At 37.2% G+C, this 27847-nt stretch overlaps 2 protein-coding genes across 3 annotated transcripts in view; one reads left to right on the forward strand and one right to left on the reverse strand.

The window, feature by feature from the left end:
• Positions 1–27725, reverse strand: mts (protein phosphatase 2 catalytic subunit mts). 2 transcript variants are annotated; one of them, XM_034978859.2, is made up of 8 exons: positions 27703–27725; positions 26746–26856; positions 9652–9861; positions 3891–4195; positions 2536–2721; positions 1662–1715; positions 473–552; positions 1–142 (listed from the first exon to the last, which is right to left on the reverse strand). In XM_034978859.2, the coding sequence occupies exons 2-7, from the start codon at positions 26845–26847 to the stop codon at positions 480–482; spliced, it is 930 nt and encodes a 309-aa protein (XP_034834750.2). In that variant the 5' UTR covers positions 26848–26856; positions 27703–27725; the 3' UTR covers positions 1–142; positions 473–479. The 2 variants fall into 2 exon arrangements, with proteins under 2 accessions (XP_034834750.2, XP_069361075.1); XM_069504974.1 differs by lacking the exon at positions 27703–27725 and adding an exon at positions 26984–27064.
• The window catches only part of LOC117991257 (solute carrier family 25 member 16-like), a 128347-nt gene that overhangs the window by 21446 nt on the left and 79054 nt on the right, over positions 1–27847 (forward strand). The gene's annotated exons all lie outside the window — the stretch shown is intronic.

Genomic DNA, 27847 nt, shown 5'->3' on the forward strand with positions numbered 1-27847 from the left:
AGCCAGTGCGCGACTCGCTGCAGCGCACGCAGTCGGGCGAGCAGGCCGGGCGGGGGTGCGGCGGGGCGCGCGCGGGGGCGGCGCGCGGGCGGGCGGCGCGGCGCGCGGCGGCGGTGCCTCGGCTGGTGGTGGTGCGCCAACGCTGCGGAAAGAGATAATGATAACTATAAGCCCAGAGTAAGGATAGTATGATATTACCTACCAGAGGTTCAACGATGCCGTCTTAAGAGCCGCCGAGACGGTCAAGCGGCTTTACGTCAAGGCACGTAGATTTTTGCTTGAGTCAAGCATTTTGACGCGACGGCCGAAGCCACCAGACCAGAAATTTAGAAATTATAAAACTCCTGATAATCAAACCTGGCACCTCCCACTAATAAGAAAACAGCACTTACCACTGCACCAGTCAAAGTTTCATTCAAATCACAACTTTACTTAAGAAGTTTCACTTCAAAATAAGTGGGTAGATACTCACGTGCAACCTACATGAAGTAATCTGGCGTCCGCCGCGTCACGTGCGGCTCGCCGCGCCGCGGGGCCGGGTCGAACTGCAGGCTGCAACACGATACACCCTCTTAACACACTACTCTAACACCCGATAAGCTTGGCGCAAGTGCCAATATAGTCATATTTCCTTTACATCCACTTGATGGGATGCTAGATCCCTTAGATATGATTTATTTGATACAAACAAATCATTGTCATCACTTTGCGCTAATAATCATGTTATTTAAAGAAAGAAACGCGCCGCGGGTCTACAGCAGGCTGTAACACAATACACCCCCTTAACATACTGCTCTAACATCCGTCGAGCTTTGACACAAGTGCCAATATATTTGACGGCAGAGCCGTCCTTAAAATTATAACAGGATGCACATTAAACAAAACGGAAATGCGCCACCTAGTGGCAAGAACACAAAATTGTATTTTCCGGCGCGCTTTTACAGGAATCATGACGTGGTCTGTTTATTTGAGCAGCCTGACTCAAGCCGCACTTGGCTATCTCGCAGTGTAGTAAGACGTGATGTTTTGTTTATCAACTTTAGAAAGGTCTGAAAGTTGTGAAAAGTGATGTGACTGTGAGAACTTCGAACCCCTATTTCCCCCCTTAGGGATTGAATTCTCAAAAATCCTCTCTTAGCGGATGCCTACGTCATAATAGCTATTTGCATGTCAAATTTCAGCTCGATCCGCCCAGTAGTTTGAGCTGTTCGTTGATATATCAGTCAGTCAGTCAATCCTAAGAAAAGAAAAGAAGAAGACAAATCATTTTATTGCACTATAATAAAAATATTCATACTATTGATACATACATTTTTTTATTATTATTATGTATTGTGTGTAAGTACTATCCAACACACCTAGTTTCTCCTTTCACCAAAGGTTGGCCTGGTAGAGATTGCTGTGAGCAATAAGGCCGCCTTTGCATACAATAATTTTTTTAGTTTTAGTTTCTTTGTTTTTTGTCATATTATGTAATATTTTTTGTGTGCAATAAAGTATTTCTATCTATCTATCTATCTATCTATCTATCTATACATATATTTAAGTGTATATTTCTTTCTCTAAACTTTAGACAAAGAAACATTACATTTTTAAGCACACCCTACATTAATAGTAGTCTTATAGGTCAAATGCTTAAAAAAAATTAAAACAATACTTACAATGAGTACTTAAGCGCATCATCCAATTCCATTATGGCAGCTTGGTTACCACATCTGCAACAATACACTCATTACTAAACTAATTGTTAGACAAATATGAAAAAAAAAACCGGCCAAGTGCGAGTCAGGCTCGCGCACTGAGAGTTCCGTACTACAGTCGTATTTTTTCGACATTTTGCACGATAATTCAAAAACTATGATGCATAAAAATAAATAAAAATCTGTTTTAGAATGGACAGGTGGAGCCCTTTCATATGATACCCCACTTGATATAGTTATCTTACTTCGAAAATTGAAAACACTAATTACATATTAGTAGACCACAATTAAATTTTTTGTGTGTGATGTAACCACAAATTCACGATTTTCAGATTTTTCCCCTTATGTCTGCTATAAGACCTACCTGATTGCCAAATTTCATGATTCTAGGTCAACGGGAAGTACCCTGTAGGTTTCTTGACAGACAGACAGATAAAGTGATCCAATAAGGGTTCCTTTTGAGGTACTGAACCCTAAAAAATAGCAAACGATCATCAGTTACCTACTTCATCATAATCACCGGCTTACTACTGAGCATGGTTCTCCTCTCAGTAAGAGAAGGGTTTGGCCATAGTCTACCACGCTGGACAAGTATCGATTGGTGTCTCAAAGGTGTGTGAACCCTTTGAGAACATTATGCAGAACTCTTAGGCATACCTGTATCTCCAATCTCTATTTATGTTATAATATTATTTATTATTATTATTATAATCCGGGTATCTTTAAAACAAGAGTGAATAGGCAAACGCGTCCCATCTTCGGCCACATCATCACATCCCATCAGGTGTGATCGTGGTCAAGCGTGCGCCTATAATGAATTAAAAAAAAAGGTAACCTGTAGCAATAGTTGGGCGCAGAGAAGATGGTGACGACGTTGCGGTCGTGGCACCAGTTGTAGCCCTCCATGACGAGCTGATGCGCGCGCGACACTAGTGTCAGCCCGTTGCTGTGGTTGAACGTCTCCGATATGTCCTGGCCGAAGGTGTAGCCGGCCCCGCGGGGCGATATACCCCATCCGCCTCTGGCAAAATAATAAAAAAATGTTATTATCTTATCGCAAAAAAGATGTAGCCGAATTTAGGCATTGGACTTGCCTAAATTCGGCAACAAACAAACCGGTCAAGTGCGCGAATCTGACTCGCACTTAGCCGGTTTTTTTGCCCAATACGTAACTTCGACGATTTGTACATAGTTTAGCCGCATTTTTAAATAGCTGTCGTGTTTTAGATAAGAATTATACACGAGGATGCCATTAACGCGCACCTCGTCGTAACATTAGAAGTGAATCAGCATCGTGGTTAAGATAAAGCTATCAATAGTCAGTGCAGACATGCTCTGTTTACTTCTATTTAATCTTAGGCTGAGATCTATAGAGCGCACTTTGATTTTGCTCAGCCCAGACGTAAGATTGAGTTAAAACGAGACAGATTTATGTGAGATATAGCTCTGTCTCGTTTTAACTCTGTCTTAAATCTAAGCAAATTCAGAGTGTGTTCTATAGATCTCATCCTCAGTTTGTTTTATTTGCGGATATTGATTTTTACACCCGATAAAGGGGACACAGAAATAGTAATCGGAATACGCTAATGCTAGGTTAAAACAAAGTTATTATAGAATCGACAAATTGCAAGGATTTCTGTTTGCCGTATATGCTTATCAATATTATTGCTTTTATCGGTCATATCAGATTTACTGAATGTAGAGGCCTATTATGTTGCTCTCGATATAGAATTACGTAATATTAATATATTATAAAGTGTTTGCTTTCAACAGTCCAGCTATCGAACAAATATTTTCCGTTAACTATTCTTGTTTTGGTGAGACAACCCGCCGACTAGGCGTTTTCAGCTTTGTAGCGAAAAAGGCCAGTAAATCGTCTAACACAAGTCTTCCGTGTTTATTACTTAGGTATGTAGGTATATAATAGGCATGATTTTGACATAAAATAATATATAACATAATTTCCTCTTCGTAAACTACCTTAAGACGATCAAAACCGTCATCTCATCTATCATCGGGGTCGCTTCACAAGAGATCGCACAGCAGTCGAGCGTGCGATAGTCCAAGATATCGATAGACGGGCTGCGACCGCCGCCGTGGAGAAAATATATATAGTTGTCGACGAGCGCAGTGAGCGGGAGAGTCATACAAGTCCATCAAGTAGGCTTTTTAAGAATATAAACGTCTTACCTATCATCGGGATCGCTCCACAAAAGATCGCACATGGGTCCTTCATGAGGGACTTCCTGCACGCGGTCGAGCGCGCGAATATGGTCCAATGTATCGATAGACGGGCTGAGGCCGCCGTGGAGACAGAATATCTGGCCGTCAACGAGCGCAGTGAGCGGGAGGAAGTCGAACAGGTCGGTGAAGTGTTTCCACACGGACGCGTTGCCGTATTTGCGCAGGCATTCGTCGTAGAAGCCGTACACTTGCGTGATTTGACGCGACTCGTGGTTGCCGCGGAGGATTGTTATTCTCTCACGGTATCTGACCTGTAATACAAAGATAGAAATTAATAGGTCATTCGTATATTAGGTACGTTATGTACAAAAGTGAACAAAATCTGTAAATAGATTTCCATATAACTAGTCCTCAAACTTATCAAGATCTTCAGACTAATCTAATTTCAGATGACTAGAAATAGTGCTACCCTTTTTATTAGATAAAAAGATTTCTTTTTGGAAGGCAAGTTAAACAGAGAGGGTTGCAAATTTAATTCTACGACTGGAGGAGAGCAATCGTGAAGTCCATCCATTCCTAATATAATTTTCAAGCAATTTTCGCTTGGAGAAGTGATAATTTCGAACGAAAACATAAAATAGGTAACATTAACACTTTATTTTATTGCAGGGTTGGAGAAATATTTTTATGCGATTTGCCGCCTTTAAGAGGTAGCGATAATTTGTCTGATTAATTATTAGTACAGCAGTCCGGACGTCCCACAAAAACGGAGTAAACTATGACCAACTCCTGTCGACTCAAACCGATTTTTACCCGAGAAGGATGAACATACAAGTGAAACTCTGCTTTGTGGTGGTCACTCGTATGACACAACAGTATGCGTCGCGTGGGCTTAAAATCGGACACTGCTTCTCACCGTACGACCATTGACGAATAAAATCGATCGCCGGCAAAAATCGGTCAAATTCGTTATCAGATGGTCTAAAACGCCCATAGATCCGAAAAGTTAGAGGTGCGGTGTTTAAGGAGAGATGTTTTTAAAGTGATACATATGTTTTTCTCATCAACTAAATTTAGTTCAGACCATAAAAAGTTTAAAATTCATTGTTATCTTTTTTTTACAGCCACCAAGCGAATGGTGAGTCACGTGCCAACGCGAAGAATTAGCACTACACGCACCCGACCTTGATCACGTAAACTCATTCGTTTCAAAAATAAAAGTGGAAAATCGGCCCATCCGAAAACCAATGTATCGTAAAACCAATCGAGTATCTATTGATTGGATAATGAAACGAGAATCGTTTTAGCGATCGATTCATAAATTGAAAAATATCTAGTTGATACAGCGAGACCGTACGGTCTATTAAATTGTAAAGGCTTGAACAGAATACTGAGCTATACAAAGCAAGCAGAAACTGCACGATATGACGATAAAGGACGGTTGATGGATTTGTAGTTTGCTTTTTTCTTCTTTATTAATCCAAATATCCACTAGCAATAAAATACTTGTAGAGGTCAGCTCAGGCCTCAGATAAGTCACTTACACTACAATGTACATATTAACATTCGCAGAAAATCAATTTCTGCAGAATAGGCTAGTTGACACTTTTTTTAAGTAGGTCTTAAATGGTCAATATTTGTCCTATTAGATCAAAAAAATTAACACTATATTTTTTTGCGCCCTAAAAACCGTAAAACTTTAATTTAAAAATATATTTTTCTTAGACAGGTGAAAACACTGTCGGCCATGTTTGGCCGATAGATTATCTGTGCTCTGACGTCATGCATTTGTAAACAACAGCATAACCTCCCAAAGTTTAATAAACATGACTTCTATACTAGTTTACATGAAAAATATAGTAATTATCGTTATTGTATCATCCGAAAATGTAAAAACGCATCGATAAAGACCACAGGAAAGTTGTGGATTAGAGTGCCCAGTGAAATAAATATACGTAACACGCGAAGACTTGCTTAAAGGGATCCTATATGACTAACGACTGCAACCCAAATTTATTTTTGCAAAGATCACTTTGTTGTAAGTCTTACTTAATAACTTATTCAATTTATAAAGAGAAAACGATAATTTTTTACGTTTACTATGAGTTTTTAGAAATATATAAAAACAAGCTTATGCTCGTGACTTTGCCTGCGTGGACTTCATAAATTTCAAACCCCCATTTAACCCACTCAGGGGTGGAATTTCAAAAAATCCTTTCCTAGTGGATACCTTCTCTTTACCTACAAAGAACACACCCACCAAATTTCATGTATCTAGGACCAGCTGTTTAGATGTTTAGGCTGTGCTTTGATATAATAAGTAGATAATTTAAAGTCCTGACAAACTTTTACAGACTTAAAATTTTATATATATGGATACTACGTTAGTCCACGCGTGACATAGGGATGACATTTCTATGTTTACATATTTACATCATAGCTGACAGCGTTTTCTGCGTTTCAAATAAAAATAAAAATTGTATTTTTTTAAATTGGATTTATATATCCATCCTGCGTTTTTAATAATTGTTATTGATATATTTCGTTGTCTTAAGCAAAATACTATAATAAATAATCATTTATTGGACGAAATTAGATATGAGTCAAGTAGCCTATTCTTCTTCTTGTCTTGATTTTTTTTGTAGTGTCAAAACAGCACAGTGCATTTCGTCAACGTCCAGTAGCTGAAAGTTTTAAATCCTTAAACTTGCAGAATTTGACATTGACTTCTGGAAGTTTTATTGCTAGTGGTTAATGGTAAGTCGTTAAAAAACAATAGAAGATGCATTGTAGCGCAGGCCAGGTGTTACCTAGTCAGTACCCTTATGATAAATGCGAAAGTGTGTTTGTTTTTTGGTTTGTTGGTTTGTCCTTCAATCACGGTGCAAGGGATTGACGTGATTTTTTGCATGGGTATAGATAAAGACCTGGAGAGTGATATAGGCTACTTTTTATCCCGGAAAATCAAAGAGTTCCCACGGGATTTTTAAAAAACCTAATTCCAAGCAGACGAAGTCGCGGGCATCAGCTAGTAAGCTATAAATAAGCACCACCGCTCTAAACAATCCTCATGCTTAACATTTTCCTACATTTACCAGTGCAACACTGTCCGTCTCAATGTCTAAATTACAGCGGTAGGTAATTATACGCCTTGTTACGCTAATTACAGAAGTAATTATTAGCTAAACGGTCGGTTAAGTGCCTACTTATGTATGTATAATTCTAAAACGGTCTAGCTTAGTATGATAAAACAGTAAAGGGCTCATATTTTGTGAAAATAAACGGGTTGGTTATCTTGATTACAAACGTAATACAAACAGTGACCCGCGTTTATCAAAGATACTGCCTGATAACGGCTGTTTGCTCCCATACAAAAATCAACGCCTTGAGAGGGAGGTGCAATAAACAACGTTACTCCTTCGAGCCTCTATCAAAACACCGGCCCATTCGGTCTAAAAATAATATAGACTTAGATATGTTATGACGGTCTCATCATATTATATTGGCGAACCCATTCAGCATTTTTTGCGATTGACGCTTAGCGGACATACAAGTCCAGCTTATTTTTTAACTAGCTGATGCCCGCGACTTCGTACGCGTGGATTTAAGTTTTTAAAAATTCCGTGGGAATTCTTTATTTTCTGGGATAAAAAGTAGCCTATGTCACTCTCCAGGTCTTAAACTATACCCATGCAAAAAATCACGTCGATCCGTTGCTCCGCTGCGATTTGACTGAAAGACAAACCAACAAACACACTTTCGCATTTATAAAAGGGATAGTGATGTACTGATATACATTTTTATATTGTGTTGAATGGCTATATAGCTAATTTTGTGGTACACATTCTCTAAATCAACTACATAAATCGATTCTAGTGCTATTCTACAACCAGCACTGCCAAAGAAAAATTTATTACAGATTGTGTACAACAGATTAGAATTAGCCACATATTTGTTTATTAGCATTCTCTCCATCGACATTTCTCTCCACATTTTTTAAGCCAGAACTTTATGTTTCGGAGTAGAACTATATCCTCTCCTTGGTGTGATACTTAAGGCTGGCTTTCACTCAGTCCTGTTTCATAATAGAAACAATAGGACTTTATAAAAGACTCTCAGATTGCACGATAGTACACCTGTGCTTTGGTGTACCTTAATTTAAGAGTAAAGAGACTCGTTTTTCGTTTTGAACAAACTTGTTCACTAATGTTGGTATAAGTATATACCTTCCTGTTTTCCTCAATAGATAATTAGCAATTACCTACATAAACATAATATACCTAAATAATAAAATCAATTCACAGCATAACAGTAGGTAGCTATTTTTAAACTTGGAAGATCATTCATATTATAAACTAGCTTATGCTCGCGTCTTCGTCCGCGTGGACTACACAAATTTCAAACCCCTATTTCACCCCCTTAGGGGTTGAATTTTCAAAAATCTTTTCTTAGCGGATGCCTACGTCATAATAGCTATCTGCATGCGAAATTTCAGCCCGAGCTGTCCAGTAGTTTGAGCTGTGCCTTGATAGATCAGTCAGTCAGTCAGTCACCTTTTCATTTTATATATTATTTAGATGACGTTTGACGTCATACGTTTCTATTTCTAATACAGCTCTTTATTAAAATAATAAGGATTTCAAGTAAGGTTAATTGGAATAGTACCAAAAATAATTTCTACACTCCATCTGTCATAAATTAGACTTCATCGAACTAGAAAAGAAATAAATATTATTTTTCTGAAATTTTGTAGTAGCCGCGGTCCACGTAGTTCCCCATGAACAGGTAGTTCCGCCCGTAGTTCCGTAGTAACGCCCGCATGATTGAGTGTGAACGAGCACTAATCTTGCACTTTCTCTCCTAGGTGAAGTGCACGAAAGTTCTTGCAAAAAATCGAAAAGAAGATTGTAGAGGTGTAGTGTACCTTTAGTGCAACTAGCAATGTGACAGTCTCCACACTGTAGTAGCCGCGGTCCACGTAGTTTCCCATGAAAAGGTAGTTCCGCCCTTAGTTCCGTAGTAACGCCCGCATGATTGAGCGTGAACGAGCACTAATCTTACACTATCTCTCCTAGGTGAAGTGCACGAAAGTTCTTGCAAAAAATCGAGAAGAAGATTGTAGAAGTGTAGTGTACCTTTAGTGCAACTAGCAATGTGACAGTCTCCACACTGTAGTAGCCGCGGTCCACGTAGTTTCCCATGAAAAGGTAGTTCCGCCCTTAGTTCCGTAGTAACGCCCGCATGATTGAGCGTGAACGAGCACTAATCTTACACTATCTCTCCTAGGTGAAGTGCACGAAAGTTCTTGCAAAAAATCGAGAAGAAGATTGTAGAAGTGTAGTGTACCTTTAGTGCAACTAGCAATGTGACAGTCTCCACACTGTAGTAGCCGCGGTCCACGTAGTTTCCCATGAAAAGGTAGTTCCGCCCTTAGTTCCGTAGTAACGCCCGCATGATTGAGCGTGAACGAGCACTAATCTTACACTTTCTCTCCTAGGTGAAGTGCACTAAAGTGCTTGCAAAAAATCGAGAAGAAGATTGTAGAAGTGTAGTGTACCTTTAGTGCAACTAGCAATGTGACAGTCTCCACGCTGTAGTAGCCGCGGTCCACGTAGTCCCCCATGAATAGGTAGTTCCGCCCGTAGTTCCGTAGTAACGCCCGCATGATTAAGCGTGAACGAGCACTATATCTTGCACTTTCTCTCCTAAGCGAATTGATTGGTGGTACCATGTATAGAAGCAGCAGAGGTTTTGAAGAGCTACGTACCTTTAGTGCAACTAGCAATGTGACAGTCTCCACACTGTAGTAGCCGCGGTCCACGTAGTCCCCCATGAACAGGTAGTTGGTGTCGGGCGAGCGCCCGCCGATGCGGAACAGCTCCATCAGGTCGTGGAACTGGCCGTGGACGTCCCCGCATACCGTTACTGGGCATTTCACCTCTTGCACGTTTGACTCTTTAGTCAGGATCTCCTTTGCCTGGAAATAATAAATCAATATTAACGTTTTGTTTGATCGATGTTTAAAGCTAGGCTGATCTAGTTTCGACAGCTCATAATGATTGTGCTGGTCAAACACCTAGTACCTAACAGGATGGTTTTTACTTTTTACTACACATCACAGAAAGCACGTTAAGCCTGGATACCAGTAATATCATTAACATTTTTGATAGAATTTATTGTACTTAAAGTGTCGAAATTGAAAGTCTACGGAAAGATCTGGGTGCTCACCGCATTATTATCCCGAGAATACTTCTACCATTTAACTCCTACCGTAATACAGTGGATGTACGGGTAAATACGAATTCCCCATGCACCCACTGGTGGGAGAAGCCGGTGGGTGCACGGGTCGCCTACCCATTATTGGGAAGAGACCATCGACAGTGAGGAATACTTACAACATAAGGGGAGAGCCTTTTGTTTACAACTATACATGATAATACGGTACAACACGGAAAGGAGCAATTTCTGCATTAGGGCCCAAGACACGGGTCTGCCCGCGAAATTCAAATTTAATTTGGTTTTTCACAATTTGTAAACTAATGCGACAAAGTAGACTTATGGCATTCAAATTTCACCCCTAACAATATTATCATCTTCACAGGTTTATATAAAAATATTTACTTGAAACTGTCCAGTTTAGGAAATTAGACAAAATAATAACTAATTGTGAGTAGCTCACGTCGAACTCATTATTTTGAGTAAAGGCCACGTTGATGTGAGCTGTACCTTCTTTTGAACTCTGGTGTAGTAATCGCCCGTCAAGGAGTCGTCCTCCCAGTCCATGCTGTAGCACTGAGTCCCGGAGGGTGGCATTGTGGGGCTGAGGCAGGCCACGTTGATGTGAGCTGTACCTTCTTTTGAACTCTGGTGTTGTGGTACTACACTTTCAAGTAAAGATTTATAAGCCTACTTCGTCGTTTTAGTTTACAAATTGTGAAAAACCAAATTAAATTTGAATTTCGCGGGCAGACCGTGTCTTCCACCGTTACTACCTCCTACCTACCGTGCCTACCTCCCTTAATTAATTATTAAATGGAGTTAGGGAAGTCCCTCGGGCCTAGTTATACGACAGAAATAATTCATGATATCCAAATGCCTCGAATCAGTGGAATTTTCCCAAAATTCTGTCTTGTACTGTTTTTATGGTTCCATTCCCGAAGGGTGCCAACAGGACCCCAATCCCTATTACTAAGCCTCCGATGTCCGTCCGTCCGTCTGTATATCAGGGGGCTGCATTTAGTGAACCGTAATATGTACCGCTGTAATAAAAAAATTAAAAATGGCCACCATGAAAAGTAAAGTGTTATTTCTTGTACGATGGTACGGAACTCTTCGTGTGCGAGTCCGACTCGCAATTGACCGGTTTTGTTTCAATTTAAACTGGCGACAGGCTGACGGCTCCCTTCTCGTATGTTGAATGATCCATATTACGACATTTTAATATCTACAAATGCGAAATACCACTTCTAACTGACATTGGAAGAAAATAATAATATAAAAAATGTCTAAATTTAACTGGTTTCAGAAACTGTACACCAAAATGTCGGCACGTTGCTGGCTCTCTTCAAGGTTAAAAACTTGAGCGATTTTATAAGGTTTCCGAAACAAAGAACGAACTTTTCTAGGGCGAACTTATATATTACATTAATTGGACTACTTATTTACCTACTGGTATGAATAACAATCCTAATAAAATCAGTTATGTAGAATGGTAGGTGAAGAATCTTAATAATAATTATTTATGTATTCATAGTTATTCATACTACAATCTTAAAAATGTATTTAATGTTGTAGTAGTAGGCAAATATGGATTTAGACATAAAAATTATCAAATGCATTTACCAGAATCCTAAAAACATTCTTTAGAACCCATCCATTTGTTGGAAGTATGTAGTTAAGGAATTTTTTCACTCAATTTAGCTGTGAACTTTCATTATAAAAATATTTTACTTCATAAAGAAAATAATAAATAATGATTAGGTAACACTATGATTTTTATATGATTGGAAATACAATAAGTACCTACATAATAATACTTAAGTAACTAGCTGTTTTTAAAGTTCCGTACCTCTACAGGAAAAACGGAACCCTTATAGGATCACTTTGTTGTCTGTCTGTCGGTCTGTCAAGAAACCTACAGTGTACTTCCCGTTGACCTAGAATCATGAAATTTGACAGATAGGTAGATCTTATAGCTGACATTTGGGGAAAAATCTGAAAACCGTGAATTTGTGGTTACACCACACAAAAATAATTAAATTGTGGTCATGAACTAATAATTAGTATTTTCAATTTTCTAAGTAAGATAGCTATATCAAGTGGGGTATCATATGAAAGGTCTTCACCTGTGCATTCTAAAACAGATTTTTATTTATTTTTATGTATCATAGTTTTTGAATTATCCTGCAAAATGTCGAAAAAATGCGACTGTAGTACGGAACCCTCATTGCGCGAGCCTGAATCGCACTTGTCCGGTTTTTTTATCAACAGCAAGTCTAACAAGCTTATGGTATTAACATAATAAAATTTGTACATTATATATTAACGTAAGTACATATTATACCTATAGGTAAACGAACTACGACCTTTAAAATTACAGCCAGAACTTTTTGCCGGTAATAAATATAATCAATTACTGCTGGGGCTTCATAATGATTATTATAATTATAAGGTCGCCATTAGATGATCAATCCTCATTAGTTCAATGCGTGACCTTTGACTTTATAAATGAAACTAAATGTCCAGCAGTGGACGTCTATCGGTTGATGGTGATCATGAATTAATGTAAAATTCATATTCCATCCTTTTTTAGCAATATTAAAAAGATACTCTTTTAGTTTAGAAAAAGACAACAGATTATGAGTATACATTACAATAGAAAATATACTTGATCATATTCATTGCATAATGTCAACAGTCTTGAATCTGTTCAGATATTAGTGTGATGCTAATAATTACAGTACATTATCATACAAGTGTGAATGATTCTCGTAATGATTTACATTTTCATGCCAGCGATATAAGAAAAAAGGCATACATTCTAATATAGTCTCGCATGAAATTTTTCGAAGAGATTTAAAATATGCACTGGATTAAAAACCTCCTTAAAGGTCGGTTAAAAATAACTAAAGATCAATTGGAATAGAAATATTAAAAAAAACTACTAGCTCATGCCTACGAGTTCGTCCGCGTGGATTCAGGTTTTTAGCCATCCCATGGGAACTCTTTGATTTTCTGGGATAAAAAGCCTATGTCCGTCTCCACATGGAAAGCTATCTCTTTACTGATTTGTTAATACATTCGGCCTAACAATTAAATGAGATTCTCAGTTGCATTTTTTAGGGTTCCGTACCTGAAAGGTAACAACGGAACCCTATAACTAAGCCTCCGCTATCCGTCTGTCAGTTTGCTAGCGGGCTACATCTCATGAGTTGTAATAAATAGAAAATTTCAGTGTGTATTTCTATTGCCGCTATAAGAGCAAATAATTAAATAATGGCCGACATGTAAACGGAAAAAATTAATAAAGCGCACGTTAAATTCTAGCGTTTCAGGATTACACACTAGTACATGCCTGGCATCTTTGTTTGTTTATGTCAAGGGTTTCAGTAGATATTGACTATCACTTGGTTACCGTTCACCTTGTGGATTTAAAACATGCAATCGATGCTTGACCTTAGTCCATTAGTCAATCTATACGTTATGTAGGTACGTTACTTGTCTGGTTTTATGTTCTTTACGTAAATAAGATAGGTAACTGAAATTTATTAGTGTCCGTCAATATTAGTTGAACTTTTTATTTTTAATTACGTACAAAGTTAACGATCAAATAGATTAAATGAAGTCTGAAGATACCTGTACTACTTTAAAGAGATTCTTTAGTGTGGGGGAGCATATAGAGAAACTTTTTGTTGGTTTGTCCTTCAATCACGCCGCAGACATACAAGCGAAAATAAATTAACGGACGCGACTGACGGACGCGACTTATATAATATTATAGTACACTGCACTGTCAACTATCGGACATAAGTCGCGGACGAAACCTTGAGTGCTCGGACGTCCGAGAGATATCTCGCAAGCTGCGTCACAAAAGACTGCGCACACTTATAAGTCGCGGCTTACGCACGCATCCCATAGTTTGTTTCCGCCTTTAGGTAGGTTTATTGTTCGTTTTATATCTAGAGAAAAGAATTAAAAGTAATGTATGGAAATTTGAAATACACATAACGTTCAGAAGAGTAAACGCAACGCGAGAAATTTTATTAAATCCGGTAGCCAGATGTTGGGAATAGGAAATTGTTTATTATTCCATGGCTAACGGACATTAGGGTTGCCACTTGTGCCGGCATTCCAAATAACCAAACATTTCCGTTCTGTTTCGCGATTTTCTTTATTGAACACAAAAGTTATTCAAAGGGATTTTTATTTGAAACTAGCTGCCCTGGCGAACTTCGTTCCGCCTAACAGTTTTTCTCTCCGTAAGAACCATCCTCGTACTTCAAGTAATATTATAAAAAAAGAATTAGCGAAATCGGTTCAGCTGTTCTCGAGATTTGCGATGAGCAACACATTTAGTGATTCATTTTTATATTATAGACTAGCTGCCCGGCGAACTTCGTACCGCCTAACAGTCGATTCTTTTTCAGGATTTTTTTTTAAATTATACAGTACCGTTGGCACACTTCAGGTACGGACTGTACGAAACCCTGGAAAGAAGAAAAGAGCTTCCAGCTCTGAACCAGTGCAGTGGTAGATAGGTGGAGTAGACCATCTTCTCTATATATAAAAATGAATCGCTGAATGTGTTGCTGATCGCAAATCTCGAGAATGGCTGAACCGATTTCGCTTATTCTTTTTTATAAAATTCCTTGGAGTACGAGGATAGTTCTTACGGAGAGCAAAATTTAAAAAATCCTGAAAAAAAGAATCGACTGTTAGGCAGTACGGAGTTCGCTGGGTCAGCGAGTTATTTAAACAACAAAGTATAAAGTTGTATACGGCGCAACTACGAGTATCCCCTTTGTATTTCAGAGCTTATGTAGCACATTTTTTTTAATCTTAGATAGATCAAAGGCCTTTATCGAGATTTATTTTTCGAGAAGAGACTAAATTGAAGAGTTTCATGTCAGATCTTTTTATCAACTTAGGATAACTTAAATCGACAGCCCTGAATAGCGCTCAAATTCAAATCAGCATAATATAACTATGTTCTATCACAATAATTCGTGATATCATCAATAGAACTATGTACGTACAATGAATGAGACAAAACAGGCGAAGAGAGCGTGATTACAGCAAAACTGAATATGCTGCGCCTGTGTGAATTAAATATGTCAATATGTAGACCTATTTAATAAGGAAATACCAATCAAAGTATTATTCCAGAAATAGGTATTCAACATAAATTCCACGGGGCTTACAGGGCGCTAATTGAACTCTCAACTTCGTTATGTTAACATTTTCAGATATTTTGTGAGTAAAGTTAGCCATTGTCAAGCTGTGCCTGTTCGCACTAAAGATACGATAAAACTAGGATTGAAAAAGCAAAGTAACTTTTTAATGCGCAAGTTATACGTATTAGTGGGACTGTTCTCTGTTAGCCAGTTAGTGGGGCTATTAGACATTGCTAAAATGGAAGTTTGGACTAAACTACAAAAGTAGGTAACAAATAAAAATGCGAGCGAGCCTGAACTGCATTGAATGATGAACAAGATAATCTGCTCGAACAAACCGAACATTTTGCGTTCACTTTCTTTCTCAAAACCATCATATTTTGTATCAATTTTATACTATCATATTTCATACTAAAATGTTGGTCAAAGTAGTCCAACAAATTGGAAGTATAGAGACGACTATGTAAGTTTTATGTACAGTCGACGGTAGGGTTAGATTGGCACCCGCCATCAGTACAAGCGGCTATGGATGGGTGCGGGCCTGGCTTTGTTGCTGACTGTGCCTATTACCTACCTATTTATGATTATATTATGTATTAGTTTTATAGTTATAATATACTGTCTATATTAAGTTAACACAGTGCTTAGTAAAACCGACTGTGGTTTTTGTGGCACTGAATGTAGCAGGAATAATATGTAATTTTTATAAGTTGAATAATAATAAATAAATTAAAAAAATAACACAGCCTTCTCTCATTGACTAAGAACGCAATCTGAAGGAAATCAGAGGCAATGCCTCGAAGCGAGCACAAACGTATAATCGCGATGCCCTCAACAGGTTTCGTTAGTACTAACGTTCTGTAAGGAAGGAAGTCAACGTAAGAGGAATTCCCGTGTTCGAGCCATGTTTGCTGACGTTACGTATAATCCCCAGATAAGGTAAGTATTTAATTATTAATATCGTTGATACTTGGAAGCAACTTTTTCCCATTTCTAAGAAAGCGTTGCTTCGATCATTTTGATTCGAGATACTCGTATCAGTACCTACCCTTATTATAAATACGAAAGTGTGTTTGTTTGTTGGTTTGTCCTTCAATCACGTCGCAACGGTGCGACAGATTGACGCGATTTTTTGCATGGGTATAGATAAAGACCTGGAGGGTGACATAGGCTTTTAATCCCGGAAAATTAAAGAGTTCCCATGGTATTTTTAAAAAACTGATTCCACGCGGACGAAGTCGCGGGCATCAGCTAGTATTTAATAAGATAACTTGCTTGGAGTATCATATTAAAGGGCTTCACCTGTACATTCTAAAACCGATTTTTATTTATTTTTATGCATAGTAGTTTTTGATTTATAGTGCCAAAATGTTGAAAGAATACGATTGTAGTACGGAACCCTCGGTGCGCGAGTCTGACTAGCACTTGTCCGGTTTTTTTTTAAATTGCCGTGCTATGTAAATTAAAGATAAATAAAAAGTACATAATCTTGTCTGATGGTACGGAATCCTTCGCGTGCGAGTCCGACTCACACTTGGCCGGTTTTTTATGGTTCTATGGGTTCTGTTTGGTAATCTTTAGTATCTACTCTACCTGTATAATTTTAATCTATTACTCAAATCTCTTAGGCTCTTTCTATTTGATAATATTCTACTACGGGTAGTCGTAATCTTTTACAAGAAAGTTACCAATAACCATTTTATTTTTATTATTGTAGCGTTTTATTCGTTTTGCGTTCCATAAAATGTTAAATCACGGTTACATAAAAATATAATATTTGTAATCGGTATTAGATAATTACAAAACTGTTGATGAAACCTATATTAATATCATAGAAAATAACTACTTACCTACATAATTGTATGTGAGAATCGGGCTGCATGTGATAATATAAAGGGTATATCTTTCTGTCGTGTTACACTAGGTTTTTGCAATGAGGGTGTACAATAGAACAATAGATATGTAGACTATTAATATGTGGGATTCTGCTAAAAGAGACGGTTACGTAGAATGAGTCGATACACCCGTGGAAGACTTTAGTATTCGATTGACGTTTATTATGTACTAGCTGAACCGCGCCCCGGCTTCGCTCGGGTGGAGTTTAGAAAATTGAGGGGGAGGTTGAATTAAATTTTTCTCTCCGTAAGAACCATCCTCGTACTTCAAGGAATATTATAAAAAAAATAATTAGCGAAATCGGTTCAGCGGTTCTCGAGATTTGCGATGACCAACACATTTGGTGATTCATTTTTATATTATAGAAATGGCTATGAAACCTCGCTTATTCATATTGTACCTTTAGAGTTTTGCTTTTGATTCATTATCGTATGCACTCATCATCATGATCAACCCATTACCGGCTCACTACTGAGCACGGGTCTCCTCTCAGAGTGAGAAGGGTATGGGCCATAATCTGCCACGCTGGCCCAATGCGGATTGGCAGACTTCACACACCTTTGAGACCATGGAGAACTCTCAGGCATGCAGGTTTCCTCACGATGTTTTCCTTCACAGTTAAAGGAAGTGGTATTTAATTATTTCAAAACGCACATAACTTGTTGTAATAATAGTCAAGGTTTGTAAAAACTAGAAACCAAATGCATTAAGATAGACTACTTATGGACGAGACCCATTTCCGTTACTATTTTTAAAATGACATTTTATTTTTTTATCCATTATTATCATTATTATGCTTCTGTTGGACAAGGGAGTTGATTTATTATTTTAAAAGAAAATGTATAAACCTGTTAAATCTTTTGTTTTTAAGCCCAAACTGTATGAATAGAAGATCTATTGAATCTTTTATTTTCGAGAAATCGCAACTTGCGCTAAGGCAGTCGCGAGTCTAAATTAAAATAGAATTATCATTTATATTGATGTTTCTTTTCTTAGACACCGAACAATCAGCCCTAACCTAAACTAGTGCTCGCGCTTTAGCGCACAGAGCACGTTGGATAAAGATTGAAGTCGAGGCAAACATTCAGGAACCAAAAGTGAGCATTTGCGTAAATGTCATAAAGGCAGTGGCAAAAACTAATAAATTAATAAATTAAAAAAACATTCATTATTATTAGATATGAAGATATTATTAGAAAGAGCTATCCATTAGCTTAACGGTAAGAGTAAATTAGTAATTGACTAAAATAGCAATCCCACTTCTGATGTCTATGAGGGCCCCTCCTTTGATTAAATATTAATATCATGATTGCGTTAGGTCCATCAATTAATTTAATGAAAGATTTTGTTGTTGTGCTCACAGGGTCGGAAACGATGTCAGTGCACGAAGGTATTCACAGGAACTGTTGCTTTCCCTATCATCATTGGATTTATTATTTTCTTCATCAAATAAAGGGAGAAACTACTGGATAAAAGCGGCACAAGACATACATTGCGGCGTGGATTTTTTTTCAAATGATCAGAGTCTTACAGCGATGGTTTGAAAGCTACAGCGCATCGCAATCACCTCTGAATTCCGATTGGCCTAAACTTGCTCACTATTGGCTATAATGTATTGTTGCAACAAGAATACCATAAAATCAGCCAATCACAACAATTGAGATTGTAATAATGATTAAAGCAGCTTTTCCGCAATCGACCTGCAGGTCTAGTAGTGGTCTTTCTTTGAAGACGGCCACGCGGGCATCCAAAAAATAAACGTAGTTCAAATATCATGGGAAATTATATAATTTTAGCTAGTTCTATATTACTGCAACGCAGTACTGTATTATTATCATGACACGGTACATTTAGTAACATCCACTGATAAAAATAATTTCAATTAAATAATGAGGGCAGACTGCAGAGGCCCAATGGTTCATACTTCATACACAGTTGAAGTTGAAACGAAATAGTTTTCCCTACCTATACCCTACTCACAGATAGACTTTAGTTTAGCGGTCTCTCTGTTACGAAATCCCATACAAATAATATACAGAGGCAAAAATCTCAGTTGGCGTTAATCATTTTGAGTCATCAACCAATCACAAACATGTTGTCAAAAAACATTCGAAATTAATTTAGAAAACGTAGTTTCGTTTGTGATTAGTTGGTGCCTCAAAATAGTTAGCGCCTACTAAGATTTTTGCCTTTTTCATTTGTAAATTGTATGGGATAAATTACGTAATAAGTACTATAGAGATCGCTATACTAACTTCTTTCCGCGAATAGGATAGTTTCATACTAAAAGCACAACGTAAATACATGTCCATTGAGATGACGCCCTTGATGTTTGCGGACGAGCTGGCTTTACGTTTGTATCACTTTCAATCAAAGCATTTTTCATCACTAAGCAAAATAATTAGTATGTTCTGTCGACTTCTGCCGGCCGATATAATCCCTCCCCAGTCTCGGCCCTATGCCCCCGCAGGATTTCTCCTTCGACCGACTATATATCTTTTGAGGCTGTGGTAAAAGCGAGCTGTAAGAGAAGCACGCACACGCAAGGTATTTTTGAGTATTGACTACTAAGTACTAAGAGGGCGAATATGACACCCAGCACATCTCGATAGGATCGAATACGCTGAATAAACGATGTGCTGGTGCTGGCTGCATTATCATTTTTACTAAAGACTCGCCTCAGCCTCCCTCGGATAGTTGATAGTTTTGGTTGGTTTCGAATGGTTTACGTTAAGGAAACCTACACGCAAAAGTTTCTAGATCCAGCGGTTGAATTTGTACATTGATATGTCTGTCAGTCAGTATGTTATGCTTTTATATGTAGAGACAAATGGGTAGAGTTCCTGCCGTAATCAGCAATAAGCCTAAATGGCTCAAAGGGACGCGCCTATATGGACATGTCTTAAATTAGAAAGTGAGTGGTTCTTTTGCCATCGGTTCATAAACACCGGAAATATCCACAAAGAAACGAAAACAACTCGATCCTAAGACTTCCACCTTTCCTCTTTGAGTTTATTCATTCTCAAATTAAAATATTACATAATACAACTAAACTAAAAAGGACCAAACCTTTTGAGTTAGTGTATAGTGACAAGTGATAGTGTTCATAGTGTAAGTGCTGAAAGAACACGTGAACAAAGTGTATCTCAAATCAAGAAAGACTAAGATGCGTCACTGGACAATTTCTTAAGATAATTTATAAGTTTAGGTTAAAATAAAATTACTAGTCATAAATTAGGCTAGATCGTAATACAATTTTTTTTTAAATTCGCAAAAATATAGGTATACGCTTGACCACAATCACACCTGATGGGAAGTGATGATGTGGCCTAAGATGGGACTCGTTTACCTAGAAGATGCCTATTCACTCTTGTTTTAAAGATACCCGGGTTGTAATTGGTAGGAAACACATATCGCGGAAGAGTATTCCAAACCTTAGCCATACGTATGAGGAATGATGACGCAAAACGTTTCGTGCGTGTAGATGGAATGTCGACGACATAAGTATGGAAACTCGCCCGACGTCTTGCGGTTCGGTGGTAAAATGGTGAAGGGGGGACAAGATCGGGAAAAATTGAGTAGCTAATTGACACTCATAAAAAAAACATAATACAACATTGATATAATATTTACCAGGAACTTTAATACCGAAAAATGTGATCGAATCTAGATCTCCTCGCATCAAATTTAAAACACTGCCTATGCAGTCCTGTATAAAATTTGCTGTGACATACATACACATGTGCAACGTAATTTAAGAGCTTCTTCATTGAATATGCATTCTCTAGAATTTTGTGCAAAATAATAATAACTCGGTTAAAAACAACAGGGAAATTATTTTTTATAGTCACTGAAACGAAATAACAATGGCTATGAACAACCGAGCTTTTAAAAACAGCGAAAGAATGACCTGGTTCTATTCGTATTTCAGGCTAATCCTTAACCTGAGGAGTGCACTTAGCAGGGTCGAACATAGACCCGTGGCGAGGGGATGAACTGGGGTGAGAATAGGGGGATTGTTATTGAACCGTGCAGGGTTTTAAGAGGATGTATGATGTATTTACGTTGCATTGAAGCGATGCAGCGTCACTGATCGGAAATACGAGTAATAGCGAGTAATATAATAATACCCATTACCCACGGATGGAAGATTTTAGGAAATATCTTATGATCCAAGAAAGCGCGGGTTAGACGTCGTGAGCGCAGATCTCAGAGACAATACACTCAAAAAATCGGATGCTCAAGATCGGGTAAAGGCGGTAAAAGCGGGCCCAATCTATGTGGGACCGCGCAAAGAAGAAAATATTTTATATTCCCACGGGCGAACGAAGTCACCAGCAAAATGCTAATACTGCATATGATTTATACCGATGTCACAAGGCACAAAATTAGCAGCGTACTACACTGTTTACAAACCCTGAATTTGAGTGGCGAATAAGAAAACGCATAAGCACGCGTTTGGCCTCGAGGTGTGGAGTGTTTACTTACAGTTAGGTAAAGAGCGTTATGAGAAGGTCGGCTTGGATACATAGCAGAAACATTTATTTATTTACTACCAGTCTTCGAATTAACTTGTACCCGGTATGTAAGAGGGGTTCTGCTAATTATTTTCAACGCCCGGGGAATACCTACAGCGTGGAGTGCAGCAGTCTTTAAAACTCAGCTTGATTTAATTTGACATACAATTTAAAGTGGTAGGAAACTAAAACGATAACAAAACACGAAGATCACGCGGCGCGCTAGAGTGTAAAGTAAATAAAGCTTAGTTTGAGTGTTTATCAAAAAAGACACTTCTAGGGTATGGGTCTGAACCATCAGGATCAAACAGGAACTTCGAACTAGTCTTCGCTGACTTTTTATAGAGTAAGTGGATGTTAGAGGTGTGAAAATTTACGTGACGTTTTTTCAAGGGTTTGTACAAAATTATCATAATATAACTAATAACTATATCATCAACCATCCATACTAATATTATAAATGCGAAAGTGTGTCTGTCTGTCTGCTAGCTTTTCACGGCCCAACCGTTCAACCGATTTTGACGAAATTTGGTATAGAGATAGTTTGCATCCCAGGAAAGGACATAGGCTTTTTATCCCGGAAAATCAAAGAGTTCCCACGGGATTTTTAAAAACCGGAATCCACGCGCACGAAGTCGCGGGCATCATCTAGTCTTATATAAATGCGAAAGTGTGTTTGTTTGTTGATTTGTTGGTTTATTGGTTTATCCTTCAATCACGTCACAACATTAGATGGACGTGATTTTTTGCATGGATATAGTTTAAGACCTGGAGAGTGACATAGACTTTTATCCCGGAAAATCAAAGAGTTCCCGCGGGATTTTTAAAAACCGAAATCCACGCGTATGAAGTCGCGGGCATCAGCTAGTAGATTATAGAAGACGTTCAAAGGGCAAATGCAGCAACCTATGTCAAAGATTCTAAGCCCAAAAAACGTTGCTTTATTTATTTGGATGGGACGAATACTGTAGTTGGTGACAACCACAAAAATTACTCACAATAGATCGACAATGTTAAAAAATTATACAGGGACAGGACTGCACAAGGCCTCCATATATACCTAGCATATTGGCTATGAAACTGGACAGTCCTCTCTGAGGGTGCCGGGATGGTGCGCACATAGGCGCTAGGAGACTCCCTCAGGCATTGTAAATTGTTAGGATTAGTTTTAGATTTTAATTTAGGAGGATTAGTTAAGCTAGTAGTAAGTACTAACTTTTTTGTTAAGGTTAAGTGATTGTTTTGTACTAACACATATTTATGGGCTATGTTATGCCTGAAATAAAAGTTCATATAAATATTTTTAAGATTCCTTACCTCAAAAGGAAAAACGGAACCCTTATAGGATCACTTTGTTGCCTGTCTGTCTGTCTGTCAAGAAACCTACAGGGTACTTCAATTTGGCAGGCAGGTAGGTCTTATAGTAGACATAAGGAGAAAAAATCTGAAAATCGTGAATTTAGGGTTCCATCACACAAAAAAAAATTGTGGTCATGAACTAATAATAATTAGTGTTTTCATATATAAAAAACTAAACTAAACAAAATGTCGGAAATATACGACTGTAGTACAGAACCATCGTTGCGCGAGCCTGACTCGCACTTGGCCGGTGTTATTTTATTTATAGTTGTTACTTCCAAGAATACGTTCGCCAGAACTGCCTTTCGCACTTTTGATATGAGCCATGTGACAAAGGATTGCAGAGGAATTGATAAAGATGCGAATTAAAAGACACCAGTTAAACAAAATGGAACAACTGTATAATAAATCTTAAATTTTTTAATGTAGTTTATTATACGCGCAAGGATTTTAGCATCAAGGTCTCGAAGTATTAATATTAAATGTTAATAAATCTTATTCATAAAAACTGTACTTTATGCAAGGTAACGTGGCTGAGTACTGAGTAGCCATCCATGAATTGCTTTATCTTTAGCAATATTTATTATAGTAATTTATTACAGTAATATTTATTATAGTAATTTACTCAGTATTAGTCTGATCTAGTTTTTCCATTGACTGTTTTGAGGCGTAGTAGAAGATAACCAGTGGTCCTAGCACCCAATTAGCACCGACCTTTGACAATTACACATTGTGATAATTTAAATTAGCTGGTTCTCTTCCACTATCCATTTTTTTAAATTCAGATACAAGTTAACCACAAATTCACGGTTTTCAGATTTTTCCCCGAATGTCTGCTATAACACCTACCTATCTGCCAAATTTCATGATTCTAGGTCAACGGGAAGTACCCTGTATGTTTCTTGACAGACAGACAGACAGACAGACAATAAAGTGATCCTATAAGGATTCCGATTTTGCTTTTGAGGTATGGAACCCTAAAAATTTATTGTTCTAATGACAAATATTAAGAGAGCATTTGGAGAGAAAATGGTGATATTAGACTAGAAAAAAAAGCATAAGACCAATAACTATTTTAAACAAGATTTCTATTTAACAAAGATTAGGTAGAGCAATCAGCATTTCAATACCTTTTGTAAATAAAACCATTATTCTTGAAATAGTAGGTTTATCTTATTGTACTAAGTACAATAAAGATAGCAACAGATTTCATTCAGCAAAAAATGTTCGAATTTTTTAAAAGATCTATGCTTATTTTATTTTATTTTATTTTCTGAGTAAATTTTTGCAAGTTTTTACCTTTTTTATTGTAAGTTTTTATCAAATCAAAAAAAGTTGCATATTGCTTGTTAAAAATTGTAATATTTATGAAAAAACTAGCTGATGCCCGCGACTTCGTCCGCGAGGAATTAGGTTTTTAAAAATCATGTGGGAACTTTAATAATGGGGATAAAAGGTAGCCTATGTCACTCTTCAGGGACTCCAGGTCTTTATCACGTCAATCCGTTGCACCGTTGCGACGTGATTGAAGGACAAACCAACAAACCAACAGAAACACACTTTTGCATTTATAATAAGGGTACTGATGTACCACATACACAACTTACACACCTGTGAATCACATTCTTTATAATAAAAACTTATGGTAAATTATCAGAACAGTTTATTTTAAACAATGAAACATCATAACTTTTCACAACAGTATCACAACATTGTATCACAACAAGAAAAAAATATGTGTTCATGAACAACTATTGCTATTTTCAACTTTCAGTGTAAGATGTATACCAATACCAATGAGGATGATGATACCAAGTGAGGTATCATATTATGAAAGGGCTTTATGTATACATTCTAAAACAGATTTTTATTTATTTTTAGGCATAATAGTTTTTGATTTATCGTGCTTAATGTCGATAAAATACGATTGTAGTACCTACAGAACCCTCAGTGCGCGAGTCTGACTCGCAATTGGCCAGTTTTTTTTTTTGAAGATAAAGGCAGACACATGTGGACGTACTCAAAAATGCTTTTGCAGTTATCAGCTTTTTAGTTAAAGGAAGAAATCTTTTTGCAGTTAACAGCTTTTTAGTAACTCAACTGCCAAGTAGAGTTCATTAGACAGATCTTTCCAAACAAGATTTTTTGATGTAAGTAGCCTTTTCTTATATAACTTGATGGCCAGCGACATATTTGCTTTGCCAGGTTTGTGAAATACTATTTTTAATCAGAATAGCTATTGTATACATTTAATTCAAAGTAAATACACTTATCATTACATATTAACTATCAAGATAAAATCGATCAATATGAAATCAGTACCCATATCAAAAGTGTTTGTTTGTTGGTTTGTCCTTCAATCACGATTAGTGATTCTTTGTATGAGTATAGTTAAACACTTATTACGGGTTCCACAGGTTTTTAAAAACCTACATCCACACATATGAAGTCGCGGGCATCAGCTAGTACATAACATAAGCACATCGTTATGTAGATATTATATCTTCTTGTTTATGTATATTAAAGGAAAAGCTGACTGACTGACTGATCTATCAACACACAGCTCAAACTACTAGACAGATCAGGCTGAAATTTGTCATGCAGATAGCTATTATGACAATAGACGTCTGCTAAGAAAGGATTTTGAAAATTCAACCCACTAAAGGGGTAAAATACGGGTTTGAAATTTGTGCAGTCTATGTCAACGAAGTCGCGGGCATAAGCTAGTCCTATTATAAAAGTAATCGATTGACAGGTCTAAGTTAGGATAAGCTGCCTAAAAGTTGAGTCAGCCTTCCTAAACTGTTTAATGTACTTAGTTGGGATTTGTGTACAACTATATCAACACCACTCTAATCACTTACAATGCTATTTATGGGAAGGTTTCATACATTTTTAGTCAAAATTCTGAAATTGTATGTATCATAACAATGTGGCTAATTATGTTGTACAGAGTCTCTAAACTAAATTCACAAGTCTAAATGTATTGCTTTAGCTTTCATAATATTTTCTGCAGAAAAAAACAGCATTAGATTAGATACCTGTCAATTTAGTTTGGAGATTGTGTACAACAAAACAAGCCACATTGTTGTGGTATCAGACAAATGTTTTAACATTTGAAGATGATAGGGTTGTGATAAGGAAATTCCAATGCATAGTAAGTTATGTTCAAAAACAATAAGTTGCAACATGCACGTAGACCTGTAGAATTATTAAACATTTTCAATGGTAAATAGCAGTAATCAATACTAGTGACACAAATAAAGCTTATATGAGCTACAGCTAATAAAAAAACTGTAATTTCAGTACAAACACCAAAGTATTAGAACTAGACTGTATAGAAATAGTAATTGTTAACATTGTGACTATTCTATTAATATCCCATTCAGTTCAACATCAGTGGTACAGCTAACCAATGTTTTGTACCTGGGTGGGGTACAACAAACATTCGAAGATACGGTACCCTGGGTTATAACGTATAGTTAACCGTTGACCAGCCAGCAGTGGTCAGTGGTCACCATACCAGTTAGTGGTACATAACTAGAAGTACCTACGCGTTACTACTAGAAGATGAATCATTCAACATAACTATATCTGGTCGTACCAACCAACCTTAACTTTAGTTTGCTTTTATAAACAAAACCTATGGCAAACGATTTCTTATAAAGTATAAGCAAATATAAAACATAGAATTACCTTATCGCATAACGTTTTCACTTGGTTTTCTGTCAATTGCTTGCATTCATTTAGCTGTTCTATCCATTGATCCAGTTCCTTTAGTGACGCCTTGTCCTCCATACTTTGAGACTGTGAAATTAACGCCCTAGACGTTAACTTGCTTTTATGATATCTTTATCTATTTAACGTACACAAAACCATGCGAATTTTGTATTTTACACTTTGCCCAGAAATACTGATTATGGCAGAAACTTACAAAATGGCGTAGGTACTACTTGCGTGACGTCAATTTCGTTCAAAAGAGCGACCGGTAGCCACCAAGCGGAATACAATGGCACTACGAATGATGCCATTTATTGATGCATTCATGTTAAATAGTATAAAACTGGGGCTATTAAAATATAATTTAATTTTGCATTTCAATAATAATTCTTACTTTGATACCTTGATCTACATTCTGTCATTTGTTTACTAATAATTCTTTCAATATTATGTTATGGCAACTTTTAATATTTAGAGATGCCATTGATGCCATTCCTGCATTGCCAACTGCCACTGTTTTGTATTTTATCTATTTATTTTTACCCGATTGCGGCGAAGTCCAAAGGAGGGTTATGTGTTTGACCTGTATGTATGTATGCATTTCTATTTCTAATAAAATTGGTAAATGAATATAGGTATAACTGATTTGTACATTAAAATAAGTTTTTTTTCTTAACAATTTCTTGGCGAGAGGTTCATTATTCAAACCATCGCCGGCTCACTACTGAGCAGGGTCTCTTCTTAGTAAGAAAAGGAGAAGAATTTTGCTGCTAATCACCGTAAGAGCAAGTAATATTAAATTGCTTAAAACCCACATAACTTCAAAAAGTTAAGAGGTGCGTACCCAGGATCGAACCCCAACCCTCTAAATAGGAGGGTCTTAACCACCACTCGCTTGAAACGAGAGGTTATTAAGAAGAAAAATGATCTTACTTTTGAGGTAGCAGTAGAGAGGATTTTTGTTTTTGCCATTGATGTGTCTATAATGAAATCCATTTAAGATATTTCGTAATATTGTGATTTGTGCTTATTGGTATTAGTTATTAAAGTGATTTAACAAATTATTTATAAAACTTAA

This window comes from Maniola hyperantus, chromosome 19 (assembly GCF_902806685.2).
Source record: "Maniola hyperantus chromosome 19, iAphHyp1.2, whole genome shotgun sequence".
NCBI lineage: Eukaryota > Metazoa > Arthropoda > Insecta > Lepidoptera > Nymphalidae > Maniola > Maniola hyperantus.